A 19039-nucleotide genomic window follows, 5' to 3' on the forward strand; every position below is an offset into this window, starting at 1 on the left:
CAGCCACATTTCATTTTCTACACAGATTTTAAAGAAAGCACCAAACGCCTCTCGGGTAAAGATCAAGAAAATTTTCTGCTTTTATTAGCGCTACGGAAGCAACGCAAAAGAAATTTCATAGAATTTATATTGAAACTTAATAAAAACACACTCAAGAGTTGCAAAAATACAACATCCAAGCCCCCTAAAGCTCCGCTGCCCTGTTGCTACCACTCTTTGTAGACGGTTACTCGATTGAATACAATTCCCGCGCCCGCATTCATTATTGTAAAAGGATTGTTTTGAAGAATCATTATAAACTTTTTAAAGGAAAGACAGATTGTGTGTGAAAATACAAAATGCTTTACTCTGATACAAAATATATAAATTATAATCATTTATTTAAACGTCATGTGATGTTATGGCTGAGAGATACAAAAATCTATGCCATTACGGTCTAATTTTCATATAAAGCTTTTCAAATTCGACTCTATAATTGATTAGACCTAAAAGTAACATAAGTTTATAAATATTTTTTTTTACTTATATATGACTTATTTACAACATGTAATAATTAAAGACACTACATTATATAAATTTATTTGGACTTTTGGAACAAATCGAAGGTAATAAAATTTAATATGATAACTGATACTGTACATACACACCACCATTTATGAACCACTTTTTATGCAAATAAATATCAATCAATCAATTACCTTTTCTTTTGCACAAAAAATTCGTTAAGTGTATGGTAGCGATAACATTAAGAGCCAATAAGGCTCTTATGTGGTGTTACTTGAATGGTGAACCTGTTATCTGAAAAATTTAATTTTTGCTGCAAAAGTTACTTTTCGTTTTTTTAATCAAAAATTGTAAATGTAAATTTTTGTACGCCTCAATCCTAACAAAACAACAAAAAAAGGAGATTTGATTGATTTAATTTTGCTTCCGAGTTATTTTATCTGTAATTTGAATGCGTTCGTAGATGGTTCGTAGACTATTTATGATTTACAATAACAACTATAATTATTTTAAAAACTCATCGTTCTCAAAAGTTGCGAAAATTACCTTAAAAACAAAAGTTAGTTGCATATTACGCGAGAGGGTTAAAAGTTAAGAAAAATGTAACCTCTGGCAACACTGAGTAGAACCTCCCTCCATACATAGTATGCCCATGACGAGCGTTTTGTTAGTTCCTAGGGTAGCAGGTTAAAATTACACAAATTCTGTCGCGTTCGCAACAGCCGACATACCTGCCGCTTTCCATTCTTATTGACAGACTGGTAAGACCTGGACACGTCGACTTTAGCGTTATTGACATAAATGTCATCGTGCGCGACGTCCCTCGGCCTTGTCACCCATAATGGCGGATTCCCGTCCAGTTCCGACGATATCGCGTAGTCCAAATTCGTAAGCGTTATTGCAAGGTTTGCTGAAACAAATCACACATAAACTACAGCACGACCGAAATACTCCCATAACCGTATGGGCGAACTTTAAAAGTCAATTAAAATAAACGAGAACAAATTGACAACAGAAAGAATAGTAGCTTACAGACGGAAACAAAAGTAAGCTGCCTTTAGTAGCAGTAGGGGTGCTCGACAGAAGACTCGCCGCACTACGCATCATTCCTTTTCTGTACATTTGACGCACCCTGCGCAATAACCGGTATGCCTTATGCCGATTCGCAAATCTCACCATCATGGCAAACACTTGTGTGTGAAAGAATTCGTCGAAGAAAGCACTGCCACCTTACTTATTTCTACCACTAAGCAGTAATGTGAGCATTATAACGTTCCGGTTTTGAAGAATATGGGCGATGGTGAAATTACAGGCATATGGGAGGCGTGAACTTATGTCTTAACGGATGGAGTGGCAGTGCCTCTCAGATCTTTGTGATTTAAAGCTCTGAGTGGTGGCACTGCACCTGTTATGGACAGCCATGTCGCTTAACACCAAGCGCACAACTTGTTCATCCCATCACTTGGTATCATAAAAAAAGGCTTCTTCGCTAATTGAAAAGGTACTAGGTTTTCTTATTTTATTAACAATGTCTTTTTTGCACTTCTGATCACTTTTCCGCTTCGTGTATTTAGTTCGTAGCTAAATATGTATGCAATAACTAATAAATACAAGAATTTAATCGAGTTCTTAGGTCTTCGCGATTGTTAATTGAAAATAAAATTTCTTTCTTTTATAGTCTACTTTTTGAAGACGAAGTGAAATAACAGTTCATTGGGCTTGTGGGCAGTTAGTGATTGTATTCGGTAAATATTCTATCGACTTTCGATTGAATATTGGTCACGCTGATGGAATAAATATCCGAACCTGTTTCATTTCAAACATCCTCGACCCATTTTCGTCTAATTACTGCACACAAGTTCATTTGAATTGTCAATTTTTGTAAGTTCATACATACACTGTGTACATGTATTTAGAACTATGTTTATGAAAAACACAAAGAGGAGACCTGTTTCAAAGTTTTTCGTTTTAATTCGATACCTAATCAAATCCAGTTATTCTTGTTAAAAAGTATATGAATAAAAATGATCTCGATACAAATAGAGAAACTGTCACAAAACAAAATCATCAAAAACAAAATAACAATAAAGAAGGCAATAACGCAATTACTAACATTAGAACGTCGTAACATTCATAATTCAGTCATTTTTGGTAAAATTTTATCTTCTTTCACAATCTATCGATAAAACTCGAATCGACAACTACTTAGCTATTTAAAATTTTACGAAAACTGCCAACCGTACAAATGTCATTTTACTCCGTCTTCAAAAAGGCAGGCTATAGAATTTAAATTTAATCTATTTGTTTTTTCAAACCAATATTTCGTGCCCATTATATAGATCTATTCTATTCTATTTCCGTAATGGCGGCCACTAGGCTTGGGCCAGTGTCAGTTTCGATTAATGTTGTCAGTTAATATTGTTCAATAACGTCAACGTTTCGGTAGCAGCAACGTATTTATTATAACGTAGATGAGTCTCTTCTACGGAATGCTGTTGTGGAGATCATACCTTGGGGTAAAAAAAACAATCATGGACAAACAAGGGACTAAAGCATTATATTATTAGAGCGTATAAAATCACACAAAATGTTAATAAAGTGTGAGTACACATAAAGAAGGAGGGAATTACAGATCTTATGGTCACGGCTGACATCATTCAGCCTTATGTCAGTTATATGCGCTATTTAGATCCGAAAAAATTGTTTCATTTCCAAGATATTTATATATTCCATTTTTGTGATGAAGTCGGTAAACAAATATTATCTTCCAAAAGTTAACCGTTTTCAAAAGAGACACGTAAAAAGATTCAAATAATCTGTTCAACAAAGTTATGGTGGCATTATGAGTTTCTGAAATCGGTGCCAAGCCATATCAATTTAAATTTTTAGAATTAAAATTTAAAGCATTTTTTAAATGTTGTTCGTTTTCATTGTTACGTTCACGTCTTCTTTAATTATGATAATTTATAGATTCAAACATCGAAAGAATCATAGAAATTAGTGAACTTATTTTTGAGAAAATCATGCACTGATACACATAATGTACATACATTAAATCTTACACGTAAAATAAATTATTTTAGAGGCACTATTTATATATTATTTCAAGGAATAATTTTAGTCGTTTCTTATATTTTTGCTTAGGAATAACTTCTACATTTAGACCCTCGTTGTTCATACGTTCCGCCTAAAAACCAGCGCCTTAGGGATCAGGCATCACTCTTTCATTGCTACGACTAAAATGTTATTATTTTTAATTTTGTGTTTAATCTCTGTTTGTATCATATTAGTGAATAAAGTGTTTTTCATGTATGTATCTAAATACGTTAGAGGGAAATAGGGAACTTCCTTTTTCTTAATATCGTTTAAAGAGTGCCAGATATTCAAAGTCCAGGAAAGAATAGCACTATTTTATTGCCTAAACGTATTTTATTTGTTCAATTAACAACTTATGGGCAATAAACTCTTTCTCAATGAATTAAGTTTTGACACGAAAATGTTATGCGCTGGTGGCGGTGGTAGCTCAGTGGGAGAACGATTACTTCTTAATTGAGGTCGACGAATCCCTTTGGTTTATCCGTGACTTTCATTTCTATATTACGTATATTTAGTCTATGAAATCCCCAACTTTAGTCATTATTCGCAGGGCTCTGTAACTGTCGCAAAGATCTGAGGGGCACTGCCACTGCGCCCGTCACTCTGAGACATAAGTTGACAAGTCCTATGTACCTGTAATTTCAGCAGCACCCTACCCTTCAAAACAGGAACGCAGTAATGCTGACATTACTGCTTGGCGGCAGAAATAGGTACACAAGGAGTTGCACTGCTGCTAAAATATTTGTTAAATATTTGTTATGTAGCGTGTCATTTGAAATGTAACCTATTAATTGAAATGTTTTAATGATCGTTTGTGTTTAATGTAAAATTTATATAAATTTGCATGCTGCAATCGAATGCTCCTCATTTGCGAAAATCAAATAATTTTAGTTTATTAACAAACTATACTATTATAATATAGTATAATTTTCACTTGAACTATATACACTTCCTGTAACTAAATTTTATATAATTCTCATTTATAATTGTACTTAAATTTTATAAGAACATTTTATAGGAAGCTCTTTTTATATAACAATAATTTTATATATTGTCAATTCAGGTAATTTTTACGAGGTTCTTATACCTGCACTGTGCGTTTAGTTATGTAAATTGAGGTTTAACTTATATTTGTTATTTAAAATGAGTAAGGTCAATTATTGTTACCAAAAAAAGAAATTATAGAATGTAATTTTAAATTGAACGTTCGTAATAAGTGAATAGATTCATGAAAAAAGTTTATATTAAATGAGCGTTAGCGTACAAATATTTGTGTGACATATTGCTCACCCTTGCAATCAGCTCGGTGTGAGAATTACTATGAAGTATATTTCATTTACACAAACCACAACTACTACGAACAGTGAAGCAGCAGTAAAGCTCGTTCGGGAAGTACCAAGCAGTAATGTTTTTCCATTACTGCGTTCCGGTTTGGAAGGGTAAGGGTGCTGGTGAAATTACAGGAACATGGAACTTGTTAACTTAACTCAGGGTGACGGGTGCAGTGGCAATGTCCTTCAGATCTTTGCGATTTAAAGCTCTGAGTGGCACTGCAACTGTTATGGACAGGCGTGTAGCGTTACCATTAGGGGCACGACTCATTCGTCCCGTCACGTGATATTATAAAAAAATAACAAAATTTATCATTTAGCACGCATTGAGCTAAATGTAATAAATTTCTGTGGACTGTGGACTAAATCCACTCCTTAAGAAAAACCTGCGCTCGTAGTAACAACTTGATGATGATTACAGAAACTATTAAGGGGCCTACAGATTGGCTCGATTATTTAACAATCGACACGTGTTATCAAACAAAATGAGTAAATTTGTAAACAACAGACGTTAGACGTCCTATTTTTTTGTAATTCGATGTCCATCGTCAAAAATCGAGCAAATCTGTATTCATGTTTAAATTATCAATAAGTACACGTAGTATAGATAGTATTGTTATATTTCAATATCGAACGAAGTAATGTAGAAAGGTAGCTGTCAGTTACACTCGATTTTGCTGTCAATACAGAATATTAAACACCCTCATATCATGCTAAAACTCCGCATATTATGTAGTTGTTGTCGAAAGTAACTTAAGAAATACACGCAATCATTCGTATTGAAATGAGTAAGTGAAAAGTACTAGTAGTAATTATAAGTTCCTGAACCTTATTTGGTTTTGTACGATAAAGAGGGAGAAACTTCGTGAACTGTCTACCTAATGCATAATGGTAACAGTGAGTACCAAATTCCTTGTTGGCAATTTGCCGTTCACGACACACTATTAAAGCACGTCGTAGTAAATGGCCACGGATATTGTTCTCATTACCGTGTCATGTCGTCAAAACTGCTAGAAGATTATCGTGGCGGATCTACATGTTTTGCATTTGTTGGAGTGGTCAGTTGTGGACTGCATATAAGACTTGAAACGTGTGCTCGTTGGGTCTTAGGCTGCTAACAGATTAACTGCATGTTTGCAGTCAATTCGTGAAGTCGTCGTCAATTTCATGCAGCCGAGACCACGACTGAATGAAGTTGATAACTACTTCACGCATTAACTGCACGTAGTCGAAACCGACTTCATGCAGCCGAAATAGATAATTTCGTTAAGAAAGAAGATATCAATAACATTAACCTTAGAGCTAAGTCTAAACTCACAATTTCGTTTAACTAAGGTAAACGATTCTTTAAAGGGGAACTGTATACGTTTTTACAATAAGATTCCGGAGCATATATTAAAATTAACATTTCCTAAGTTTAAAACTTACATTAACAGTATTTTAATTGATAAGTTATATTACAAATTTGTAGACTACGTGTTAGATAAAGATGTATGGAAAGACAAAATGAGTCTAGATTCAACACAAATGTGATTTCAAAATGTATTGTATAGTATTTAAGTTTATTTGAAAAGAGCAATCCCTAGTGTTTCTTGCTTGTTCTTCTCAAGGAAGTCGGCACTGCAAACGAGCAGTAGCTTAAAAAATGACGTTTTCAAGTGTAAAAATATTACCTATGGAATAAATGATTCTTTGACTTTGATATAGACTACATGCAGTTAATGCGTGAAGTCGTCATCAACTTCAAGCAGTCAAGATCTCGGCTGCATGAAGTTGATTATGACGTCACGCATTAACTGCAAACAAACAGTCAATCTGTTAGCAGCCACACCGACCAAATCCTTTGAATACCGTCACTTACTGAATTACATAAAATATCACTTTCTGAATAGCAAATACAAAAATGATCAATAAACACATCAACGTCATACAAAGATTGAATAAACTCAAAGAAAAAATACTTCGTTCTGGCTGTACGCGAATCAGCGATTGTTCCCTCATCGACTCGGTCGACAATGCTTTTTTTTAATATAATATCTAGTGACAGGACGAATAAGTCGTGCGCCTGATGGTAAACGACACGCCTGTCCGTAACAATTGCATTGCCACTCAGAGCTTTAAATCGCCAAGATCTGAGGGGCACTGCCACTGCACCCGTCACCCTGAGACAAAGTTGACAAGTTCGATGTGCCTGTAAATTCACCAGCATCCTTACCCTTCAAAACCGGAACGTAATAATGCTCACATTACTGTTTGGCGGCAGAAATAGGTAAGGTGGCAGTACTTCCCTGGACGAACTCTTTCACAAGGAGCTGTATTGCTACTAAACAAACCACGAAACAAACCAAAAAAATATTTTTTTTATTTACAAATAATGTTAGTATTTAGCCCATCAAACTTGTTGCTAGATAATATGACACTTACGCCCTTCACTTCGAGAAAATGTAGATGTGTATAGATATGTGCCTACGTTTGGGATAGTTGTCAGTTATAATGGTAATGTCACTCACCTATATGATAAAGGACGAGGTTGTCATCCATTTCTCCATTATATCTCTGGAAGGCCTGGTTGGTGGGCGCGAACAGTGTCATCTGTCGGAGCTGCAGCGTTGAATTTGCTATCAGGTTACGCTCCAGTAACGCAAGAAACTGCGAACAAATTAAAAGAGCACTGTTATAGAACTTGTAACGTGTAACTGTTTTGATATAGCGTTGTATAGCAGATAATTATGCTATACAACGCTATATGCTATAGCTGTGTGATCACTCAGAAGAAAAAATAACCATAAGAGAAATTCTTACTTGGATTATCTAATGAGGCAAAGAATAAAAATCTGAGCACAGAGTAGTCGTTTAAGTTGATCTCAAGAAGTATTGAAAAAGTCAAAATCGTGCTGCTTCGCCATTCACTCACTTGCTCAATTGAAGAAATAAGTTCGTCTATAGTTCACTTTCGCCAAAGGAACATGAAGTATTAATATACATAGTTTAAGTGCAGTAAAGGGCAAAAGTGTATATACTTTTAAAAATCTGCATATAATTGTACAGATATATAATTATAAATCGGTATTTTATATTTTCTTGCATTACATTTTGTACACGGCAAACAGTAGATGATCGTCCTGATGGAAATTGCCAAAAGTGTAAATACATTTACTATACTATTCCTTAATAATGCAAGTTGCCAACTGTGGGACGTAATAACTTGACCTTAAATCAGTTCAATAAGTAATCGAAAATTAACAAACTTTCATAGCACGTGAATAACGTTGTGTTAGCGTTGCGAATTACGTGTGATCATCTCCCTAAAGGACCCCCGCTATCAGCAGGAACATGTTTATGGGTTCAATTGTTTAATGACTATTTTAATTTGCCAACGAACGTCTACGACTATATTACATATACGTACATATACTTCTTTTTCTCATTGGGGTAGGCAAAGACAACAGTCTTCCACTTGCTACGGTTCTGACACACATCTTTCGCGTCATCAACACGGGTCAGTGCTTTCATACACGCTCGTCGGCTAAAGGTACTCTTGACCTGGCTCTTTTTTAGGATGGCCTCAATTTGGTCATGGTAGGTTTTTGACACTTTCCGGCTGCCCATGAAGGTACGCAACGCATCATTCACCTGATTCCCTGCGTTCACTCTCCTTTCAATGTCATGACAATATTAAGATTATCATTACCTAAGTTTAAAACCTACATTAAAAATTGAAAAGTCATATTACATAATCTCAGTACAGAGTACTAAAAAACCGACCTCAAAAGTACTTGGAATTACGTCTATTTGCTAAGTTTTATAAAAATATCCCCTAGTTCGCCACTATACAGGACTTGACACTGGAGATAATCATAATCGGTTCTCACTACTAAAAGTATATTGCGAGAAAAACGCCTTGAATTGGGGAAATAGCAAAATCAACCATTAATAATTGCTTCTAAATTAAAGTTAGGCACTATTTTTAAAAATGAATCTTCATGCGTGAACAGCCACCCTTAAAGGTGGATGATTTTCTTCGAAATGAAATGGGACCACTATGGAAGTACACCTTTTCCAACAAAAAAAGAATCCTGAAAATCGGTTACAAATACCGGAGTTATCGCGTAACATACAAACAAAAAAAAAAGAAAAAGAAAGAACATACAGTTGAATTGAGAACCTCCTCCTTTTTTGAAGTCGCTTAAAAATTGAAGACTACGTGTTAGATAAAGATGACCACAAAACAAAAGACCACAAAAGACCGCATGACTCTAGATTCTGCACAAATAGGATTTTAAGTGTATTCCATATAAAAAAATTAATGTGGTAGAAAAATAACTCTTAACAACATAGCAATTAGTATTTTATTAACAGTTGTAAAAATAAGACGGTACGGTAAATCCAAAAAGGGTTTATGTTACATGGCTTAGTTCTTAAGCTAATTAGTAATCGGTTTGTATAAAAAAAAATTGACTTTGTGACTTCGATTTTGGCTTATTTTCTGAGCATAATTACATTTATTCAAATTACGTGCCTATTTGTCGAATTGAACTTCGTATTGTTATCATTTATCACTGACGTTATTATATTTTGGTGTTGATAAGTTTTGTGTCATAGTCATATTTTTTAAAAGCGAAAAAAATGTTTTATGAACCTGTAGTAACTTATAATGTAATTTTATATCAAAGAAAATATACAATACGGGTTAAAAAGTATGAAATTGCCGTTCTATGATGCCGTTCTAAGATGGTCCGGAAGTGATGGTCAAAATGAAATGAAGGGGTAGGGGGAAGTATTTCCGATCAATTTGATTCTGTTCATTGGGGTCCGGAAATTGATGGTTCAAAAGTTATTCAACACTTTGTAATTTTAGCTCAATGTAAAAAAATCTTCAACATTTCTTGTGGATATTTAATTACGATTTTTGTTGGGAACATTTAGTGATTTTTCCAAAAACCCTTGAATGTTGAATAATTTTTGTACCTTCAATTTCCGGACCCCAATGAAGAGAATCAAATCATGTGGAAATACTTCCCTCTAGCTCCTCATTTCGTTTTGACTGTCACTTCCTGGCTACCCTGTTTAGAAAATCTAAAATAACATTTATGTAATCAAAATCTTGCCGGCAGTTCATTTATTCCCTTGCGGTAGAACAGTGCGGAACAGGAATCCACACATTCTTGGAACTCATTTTCGGCTCCTTTTCCTTGTAAATAATTACCTAAATTGTGGACAAATCTGTAGTCGCTGGGATCCTAGTTAAATGGGTGTAGAGAGGGTTTGTTCGGCAGTATGCACTTTAGCGTTATTAAGTAGAAGTAGCGGTGACGATCAGTGCATCTACCACGAGTTTACTGTAACAGTTGTCGCTAGCGACCGCGTAAATTGCTTCACAATTTTGTATGGCATCAGCGCCTCTAGCGGTCACAAGAGGCACTGCTAGATACGTTGTTCGGTGTGCCCATTTTAAATTTATTTTGGGGCAAAGGGATCTGTATTGTGTAATAAATCAAATGTCCTAGTTCTAATTATTTAAATGTTAATTGCTCACTTTTACAATGTTACTCTACATCACAATATTCAGAGTAGCGGCGGGCGCAGGTGGGCGCGTGTCGCGTGGGTATTTCAATTAGCTTGGTCCGCCCGTACCTTTCACAGTGCTTGGTCTAGCATCTAGCGTCTGTTTGCGATTTCAACGTGTGGATCTACCCGCTCGTAGCCGCTTCGGCACTGTGAAAGAGAAGACCCGCGCGCCCACGAGCCGACGCCGCTCCTCGCACCTGCACTCTGAATGAGCCCTTAGAGTACAAATAATAATAATGTTTTACTTTACTTTTATTTAAACTATTTAAAATTTTTATTATTTTAAATTTTTTATTTAAAATTTTATTTTATTCACAGATTATTTGATTTTTAATTCAGGACTTAATTACGTACAAAACATATTTTAATTACCTCGACGTTTTTGTTCTTTCCTGTTTCTCAGTTTTAGCATTAACTACAATATTTTACCTAATTTTAACCTAACAGTTCAATCAATTAAAAATATGAAAACGGACATGTTATCAACTAAACAACTTTTTATTGTAATTTGGTATAAAACGTAAGTTATTGATTAATTAAATACAAAGTTAATTGTTTTACGAGTTCTTAAATAAATCATGACTTTTTGAAAACATCTCCAATCTAAGGACAATAAAATGTTTATTATTCTTAGCTTCCGATAACGATGGGGCCGCCAGTATCGCCACGCGCCCAAAAATATCTTTCCCGTTTCTCGTTTCCAGCTGCAATCTTTTATCTAATTAAATATGAAAACTATAATAGCAAATTGACATGACAATAAATGTTACGTAACGAAACTTAACAATTAAGTACTACACAATCGAACATTTTTATGGAAAATCTTTTTTATTATAATTCGGTACAAAACACACAAGTTATTGTATTTTAAAATGCTAATAATATTATAAAGATACAAAAGGTAATTACACGTTTTTAAGCTAACCATGACATTTGTGATTATAACTATATCAAACTATGTTGCTAATTCCTCCGTAGTTTACGTCGGATTGCTCCAACAATAGTTCGCAAATCATATTTAATGTTTCGCGTTGTTTGCGTTGCATTAGTGCCACGTAGTCGGCACTCGTATCAAAAACTCATGCTTGTTTTCAAAGTGAATGCAGGACTATGCTCACTGGCAGAACTAAACAAAACGAAACAAAAGAATCACGCCAAAAATTTAAAATATGAAACTTAATATTTCACGTGACAAATGTTAATAACCTAAGATCGGTTACACACGGCGACTTATAGCAGCGATGCAACTCGATGCAGAAGCGACGCAGTCGCTAATCGTCTACGTTTACACACGCGCGCGATTAGCGATGCAAACGCGATGCGAGGGACGGTAACCTATCACAAAGTCGAAAATTTTTTTGTCCGAAATAACGTTTGTTCGAATTTTCATTACACCGAAAACCGAATTATAACGAAACAGTTGTTCTTTCAGGATATGTTGAATGTTTATCGCAAAGACACGATTATGTTCGGTTAGGTTAGGTTAAGTTAGGTTTAAAAGAAAAAACATTTTCCTCTCAAAATTACTTTCGAGGTTATGAAATTTCGAGCAAACGTTTTTTCTGAAAGTTGTCATTTCGGACTACTGATAGGTAACCGCGAGCGACTGCACGTGGGATTTATAGGCGGTTGCATCGATGCAATCGCACGTTTTCTATCGATGCAGTCGCGCGTTTGTATCGATGCATTCGCGCGTTTGCTTCGATGCAATCGCCTATAAATCGCAAGTACAGCGATGCAATTGCGCGTTTCACGAACGCACGTTTGCATCGCTGCTAAAAGAGCCCGTGTGTGGATGTGTATCCACACACGGGCACTTTTAGCTTTTAACTCTAAATCGTTCACTAAAAATACTTCATTTAATTTCAAAATGGACGAAACTTCTTAATGGTAATTACGTACTTCGACTTCTAATGCAACAACAATATACTAAAATAATAACATACTGTAAATAACATTATTCATGATAATCCAGTTTGATACGTGCGCGTGACTGTAATCAAAATGTCGAACTAAAATGTAAGTTTGATACCTGCCAAAACGAGTTCTTAATTTGTTCGTTATTCTCCACCTAAAGTAATCCAAAGTACTATTAAACTAACTCATAATCAGTTGTTTACATTTATGCGTATACTAAAATAAGTGTGCGAGAACTCCGAGTCATTTAAGACACGATGTGTTTATACACCAGAATCAACTCTTGAGCCAGTATTTACGATTTAATTACGATTGTAATGCAAGTGAAAGATAAGTAACATTTTAATTACACCGTAGGTCTATTATACGGGAACGTAAAAGCGATAATAGCTTGGGGGAAAACTAGGAAATATTAATAGAAATCGCATCCATGGTATAACAATGGAATCCCGTGAGACCTAGTTGTTTATAGCTACGGCCTTTACGTTTGATGTTCGATGAAGGTGAAACTAGAGTCATTGTTTAGAAAATATACGTGCATAATACTGTATATATAAAGCAAACTGATATACAATTCATCAGCCTGAATATTAATCAAAACAATGCAATGGCAATCTCGGTGAGTTTGGAGCGCGTAGCAATGTGGGCGCTTTGATTCGAATCCTGCGTGCACCAATTTAGGAAACTATTAAAAATTCACTATTTATGAAGTCTAACATAATAGTGAAATAAAAACTGTACACTAAAAGGCTATTATAATACTAATAATAATAACACACAATCTCATAGCCCCGCACAAGGGAAACCCTGTATCGCGAGTACCACGAACACACATAGACAGCCACAAATTACACCCAAACTCACGAGGGAAATAAATTTTAATGTAGATCACACAAATATATCTCCCGAAAGAATATTCTCACGTAAGCAGTACAATTATTAAAAGTATTATACAACTTCTGCCTACTTGGATGACAAAAATCTGTGGTAGTGACCCATTTAGTTCTTGCTGGTAGTCTCATTTGAAATATGTAAACAAAATGTTTATTTACAAAGAGCAACCCCTAGAGTATCTTACTCATTCTTCTTGGGGGGCCTTACGAATAAGTAGGAGAGTTTAATCAAAGTGACGACTTCAAGTGAAATTTGCTTACCTATGGAATATGGATTATTTGAGTTTAATTTTTTCTAGTCGAAGAGTTCCGCATTATCCGAATTTCGTTACTGCGGCAATTAATAACATCTGCCGAGGGTGTTCCCTAGTTTCACTCAAGGTAATTGATAAGATTATAGGGCACAAAAAAACAATATATTTCTTTATTATTTAATATCAAGTGACGGGACGAACAAGTGCGCCTGATGGTAAGCTACACGCTTGTTCCTAACAGTTGGAGTGAAACTCAGAGCTTTTAATCGCAAAGATCTAAGAGGCACTACCGCATAAGTTAATTTAGTTAGTAAGCGCCCTGAGACATAAGTTGACAAGTCCCATGTGCCTGTAATTTCACCAACACCCTTACCCTTCAAAACCGGAAAACAGTAATGCTAACATTACTGCTTGGCGGCAGAAATAGGTAAGGTGACAGTACTTCCCTCGATGAACTCTTTCAAAAGGAACTCTACTGCTACTAAATTAAATAATAAAAAGATTTCAGGTTTTTTTATTACTAGCGGTCAGATTTACTGGTTAAAACGTTTATTGGTACCATTTTCACTGGGAGGAATCGTTTATTTATTATTAGATATTTTTTATAATACAAGTGACGGAACCAACAAGTTGTGCGCTTCGTGGTAAGCGACACGCCACAAGCAGCAGTTGCAGTGCCACTCGGTGCTTTAAATCACGAAGATCTGAGGAGTTCTGTCATTACGCTAATCAGTCAGTCACCTTTACACATAAGTTGACAAGTCTCATGTGCCTGTAATTTTACCAGCACTCCTACCCTTCAAAACAGAAATGCAATAATGACATTACTGCTTGGCGGCAGAAATAGTTAAGGTGACAGTACTTCTCTGGACGAAGTATTTGATAATCAGCTCTACTAAGCACTGACTTCGCCATCTATGTTACAAAACTTATTATAATAAATAAATAATAATAAACCATTTATTTCAGGCCATAGCCCATAAGATAATGGTGTTAGTTACAAAAGAAAACCTTAACACTATGTTAGGATGATTGCAATGAATTTTGAAATATTGATAGAAATTTTAAATATTAAAATTTGGAAAATCAATTTTGGGTAAGCGGTTTAAGCGTGAGAACGTAACAAGACAGAGCTACTTTCGCATTTATAATACTAGTATTGATTATAGACTTTTTATTATTTATTATGGATTATAAAGCGATTAGTGGTGAATATTCCACTTTAAAAGCTGGATAATATCGCACGTTTTACTAGGATACGATAAAAATATCATACACAACAGTTAGTAAGGAGAGCCGAGAGGGGCTAAATGATTGAAAAGTAAATTACTTTTCAGTAATACGATGCATTGTTCGGTATTAATTTATAGCGTATTTTAGATAAGGATCCAATAACCTTTCCTAATAACTAGTGCCGATATTTTTCGATAATAATGTATGATTACAACTCTAAATTACCATAATGAATGTGTAACATTTGTAACCTTTCATGGTAACATGAGGTTACATTTTCGTCAATAGGCGAATTAATGTAACCTTTTTCTGAGCGCATAACTAGTAAACCGTTTAATTCATATTGATCCTAAAGTAACAAATTAATAATTTCACATAGAACGTTCTCGAAGGGGACTTTGCATGGTAACATGATTTAATATTTTCGTTAATAATTGAACTAATGTAACCGTTTTCACGAGTGCATATCTGGTATTAGTTACTAGTAGTTAATGAATTTTATTGATCGTAAAGTAACAAATTAATATTATCACTTAGAATATTGTCAAAGGTGTCAATTGACAGAATAAAAAATGTATATTCGTACAAAATTTTAAGCACATTCCCGTAAATGCACTCAGAAACAAGTATTTTACCGCAGTTGAATTTTTAATTACACTTACTTATTTTTGAACTCTGAAATAATTTTCACTTTTTGTTGGGTTAGGTTGAATAGGCGGCGCCATTCTCGGTAGCGAGGAGTCCTGAGAGGCGGTGGCCACCTTTTGCGCAGAGGTTATGTCGCAAAAGGAGGCCGCGGAGCGGGTGCGCGAGGACGCGGCGGACGCGCACCCGCTTCGGCGCAGACGTACGGGGAGAAGGCGAAGGCAGTTCGCTGCTCGCCTGATCCCCTAGTGGGGCCAGCGGGCTCTGGAGCCTGCATTGCACGGCCTAACTCGTCTGGGGGGCGGGTCGGAGGACAAACGACTCGCCCCTCCGTTGGCGCGGGAGCCCTGGCGCAAGCTAGCGGCCGGGCGGCGTCATGGTGAATGTTCACCGATCTCACGGCGCCGACTCAACCGGCGAGAGGGAAACCCGGGGGGGGTTTAGTAGGGTAGGCCCTCCAGTCTAGAGGGAGACTCCCTGGGCTCAGGGGTATCCATAAAGATTTCCCCGTCAAAAAAAAAAAAAAGGTTGTATAGGCGGCGGTCATAATACGTATCTATCTAATTACATCGTGGATAATGCTAAAAAAATATTTATGTTTCCCACATTTTTAGTTACAGCCTTAATACTACGATATTAAAGACGATTTTTCGTTATAAAATTATCATTGGCATATTTCATCTTTTTTAAGATCTTTCAAGCTAAATCACGTAAATTACAAACAAACTTTGCCATTAGCGGGATTCGTGTTCAATCTATGTCAAGGCGCGTTAAAGTTTCCAAGTACATTAAAGTCTGCCTCAAATAGGCTAGTGGTTTGCTCCATGCGTTGCTAGTTTGGCAAATCTAAAATGTCTGCGACATATCCCGTCGAATGGGCGCCATCAAAGGTTAGCGACTTCAGTTTCCAACTAATTTGTGTGTAACACCCCTTTTGTTACCTTTCATGCGCATATTCTAGAGCAGCTATACTCAACCTTTTTTCCCTTCAGGCTAAACTACACATGTTTGTTATGTTACACGGCCCGCAACATTTTTGAGTGATGACTTTTTATACGTTAGCGGGGACCTGCTACTCGTAGTTGCTTGCTGCGACCTCCTCCAACGTCATCCCGCCTTTTTATCATCTTTGCTCTGGTTCGTGGCCACTTTCAAATTTTGAATCGTTCTTTAATTCCTTTGCCTCGTCATTCTCACTTTGTTTCGTTCCGTCGTCACTTTCTGCTTATACGCTGAAGCGAGCTCTCCTGCTCGTCTAATTTTGGTCCTTTTACCAGTTCCCATCCTGAATCAGGTACCAATTTTGATACCACTTATACTTAGTAATATTTGTATAATCGGCCCCTTCTGGGTAAGTTTGTCTCCCGATTTTTTTTTTGTATTTATGCAGAGAGTGTTTTTTAATATTGTACCTGTTTTTATACCTTTTTTTTAGTTACAGCCTTTTCCTTTCCCCTTTCTTATACAAATTCATCATCATCATTAAAAATTCATGTGGACCGACTAATATATTATTATTGCTCCCTGTTGGCGGTTTACAACCATTTCATGCTTTTATATTTACTCCCCGTATAATAAATAAAACACAAAACCGAAATATTTGTAGGTGTAAAGTAAAAAACCTTAAGCGCCAAATAGTCATTTTTACTAAAGAGCATTTTAAAAAGAATGGGGCATTGAATTAGGCGTTTAAAATATTAAGGTCTAATAAATTATGTTAAATAAAAAACAAACAAAGATCAAATTTAATATCTTTTACAATGGCTTTTAAAATTTTACACACTTACAATACCAGAAACAAAGACAAACTGATAGTACCAAAATCGAGATTGAAAAGAATAAGCAAGGTTACGGTCTAAAGATAAAATTGTGCAGTGAACTACCACAAACTATATCCGAATTGCCCGAGTTAGAAATCGAAAGAAAGATAAAAAAATATATAAAATCCATTCTATTAAATTGACGAATATTTTGCCTTATGCTTTAAAAAAATGCTCATTATCTTATGACATTTAATGTATCTGTTGATAATTTATTACTAATGCAATTTATTTCATAACATGTATATTATTATAATATTAATAATTTAAATAAATGTGTATGTACTAACCTCTGAAATTAGTTATATAATATATTAATTAAATGTTAGTAGTGAATGACTCTGATAAGATAAATAAGATATTTTGTACTATTGACACGCTAGTTACGACCTTGCGACGTGGAAATAAAGAATTTGAATTTAGCATTCTAAAACAATGTTGGTAAAAACGTTTAAAGTCTAACGATTAGACTTAAAGTCCTTTACCTCTCCTCACCTACAGGTACATTAAAACGTATATTTAAAAATTACTTATCGAGTTCTTAGGTTTTCGCGATTGTTATACATAGGAAATGATCCCAGGTTCCATGATCAAAGCTCATGGTAAAGGGCCCGAAACGTCGGTTTGTTTGAAAAAAACAAATATACGCGATTTAAATCCGGAAAAATAGTTTCATTTCCTAAAAATTACTTATTATTTGATATTGAGACAAACTGTTCACTATTTTACACGATTATTTTTTAATAATAATAACGCACACACTCACCATAGTCGCGCACTAGGGAAACCCTGTGTCGTGGGTGCCATGGACACACATATAGACAAACACAAATTACACCCAAACTCACGAGACAAACAAATGTAGGTCATACAAATATTTCTCCCGGTCCGGGAATCGAACCTGGGACCTCTGCGTGGCAGTCCGGTATGGTAACCGTTTGGCCACAGAGGCAGATGGATTTAGAATTGCTACACTTGCTGCCTTACTAATAATAATGTTTCAAGCTGCGCATAGAAACTTAGCGGGCCGCAGATTGTGTAATATGGATGCTCAAGAGGAAGTGACGTTCATTCATAAGTTTATGCGTCATCGCAAAAGGTATTGTCAACATATTTTCGACCACGATATAGTATTCTTGCAAACCAGATAACCGTTGCTAAGATACAGACTTTGTTTATGAACAGTACGTGTCCATTTGGCAAAGGAATCCCTTTTAAGAAATACTTAAGCCAGTGCTACAACACAAACAAGTTTCGCTGCCAAATCGGTCTCTGCAGAGACATAAAGTTGTCTTCTCAGGTAAATTAACCATGTGCCTATGTCATACCGACTTTGCCCCGCGAAATTATTACGATATCGGGTTTCAATTACGAATGAATCATTGCCAGAAGTCCTTGTGAAACATATTGTAATGTAAACCGCAACTAGCACAGTATAAGGTTTAACTTTACTTTTAGATGGTATACCTTCTCATATTTATTGGATGGACGTAGGGGATTGAGAGAAATATAAGTGACAAAATAATTGAAATTAAAAAAACCTAAACTTAATTGCTAACCAAGCAATATGCCTTATATGTTGCATTTAAACCGTAAATAGGTATAGTCTACCTATACTACAACCCCTATATAGATCATATGTTAGCCTGAAAATGTATCCAGATACTAAAAGTGGCTTTTATTACTGGTAATATATCGCGCAGTTTTGCTACTTTTTCATTACGTAACCGTAGAGCTCCTTGTGAAAGAGTTCATCATCACAGTAGTAATTACCTTAA

General features: G+C 35.5%; 1 protein-coding gene across 8 annotated transcripts in view; it reads right to left on the reverse strand.

The window, feature by feature from the left end:
- LOC113231703 (fasciclin-1) overlaps positions 1–19039 on the reverse strand; it is a 116463-nt gene that overhangs the window by 17082 nt on the left and 80342 nt on the right. For all 8 annotated transcript variants that reach the window (XM_026466177.1, XM_026466178.1, XM_026466175.1 and 5 more), the window contains exons 2-3: positions 7442–7580; positions 1236–1414 (exon numbers count right to left, since the gene is read on the reverse strand). In XM_026466177.1, coding sequence (XP_026321962.1) covers positions 1236–1414; positions 7442–7580 — 318 coding nt within the window. The remainder of the gene's footprint in view (positions 1–1235; positions 1415–7441; positions 7581–19039) is intronic.

Source organism: Hyposmocoma kahamanoa, unplaced genomic scaffold, assembly GCF_003589595.1.
Source record: "Hyposmocoma kahamanoa isolate Upper Pololo Valley unplaced genomic scaffold, ASM358959v1 66, whole genome shotgun sequence".
Lineage (NCBI taxonomy): Eukaryota > Metazoa > Arthropoda > Insecta > Lepidoptera > Cosmopterigidae > Hyposmocoma > Hyposmocoma kahamanoa.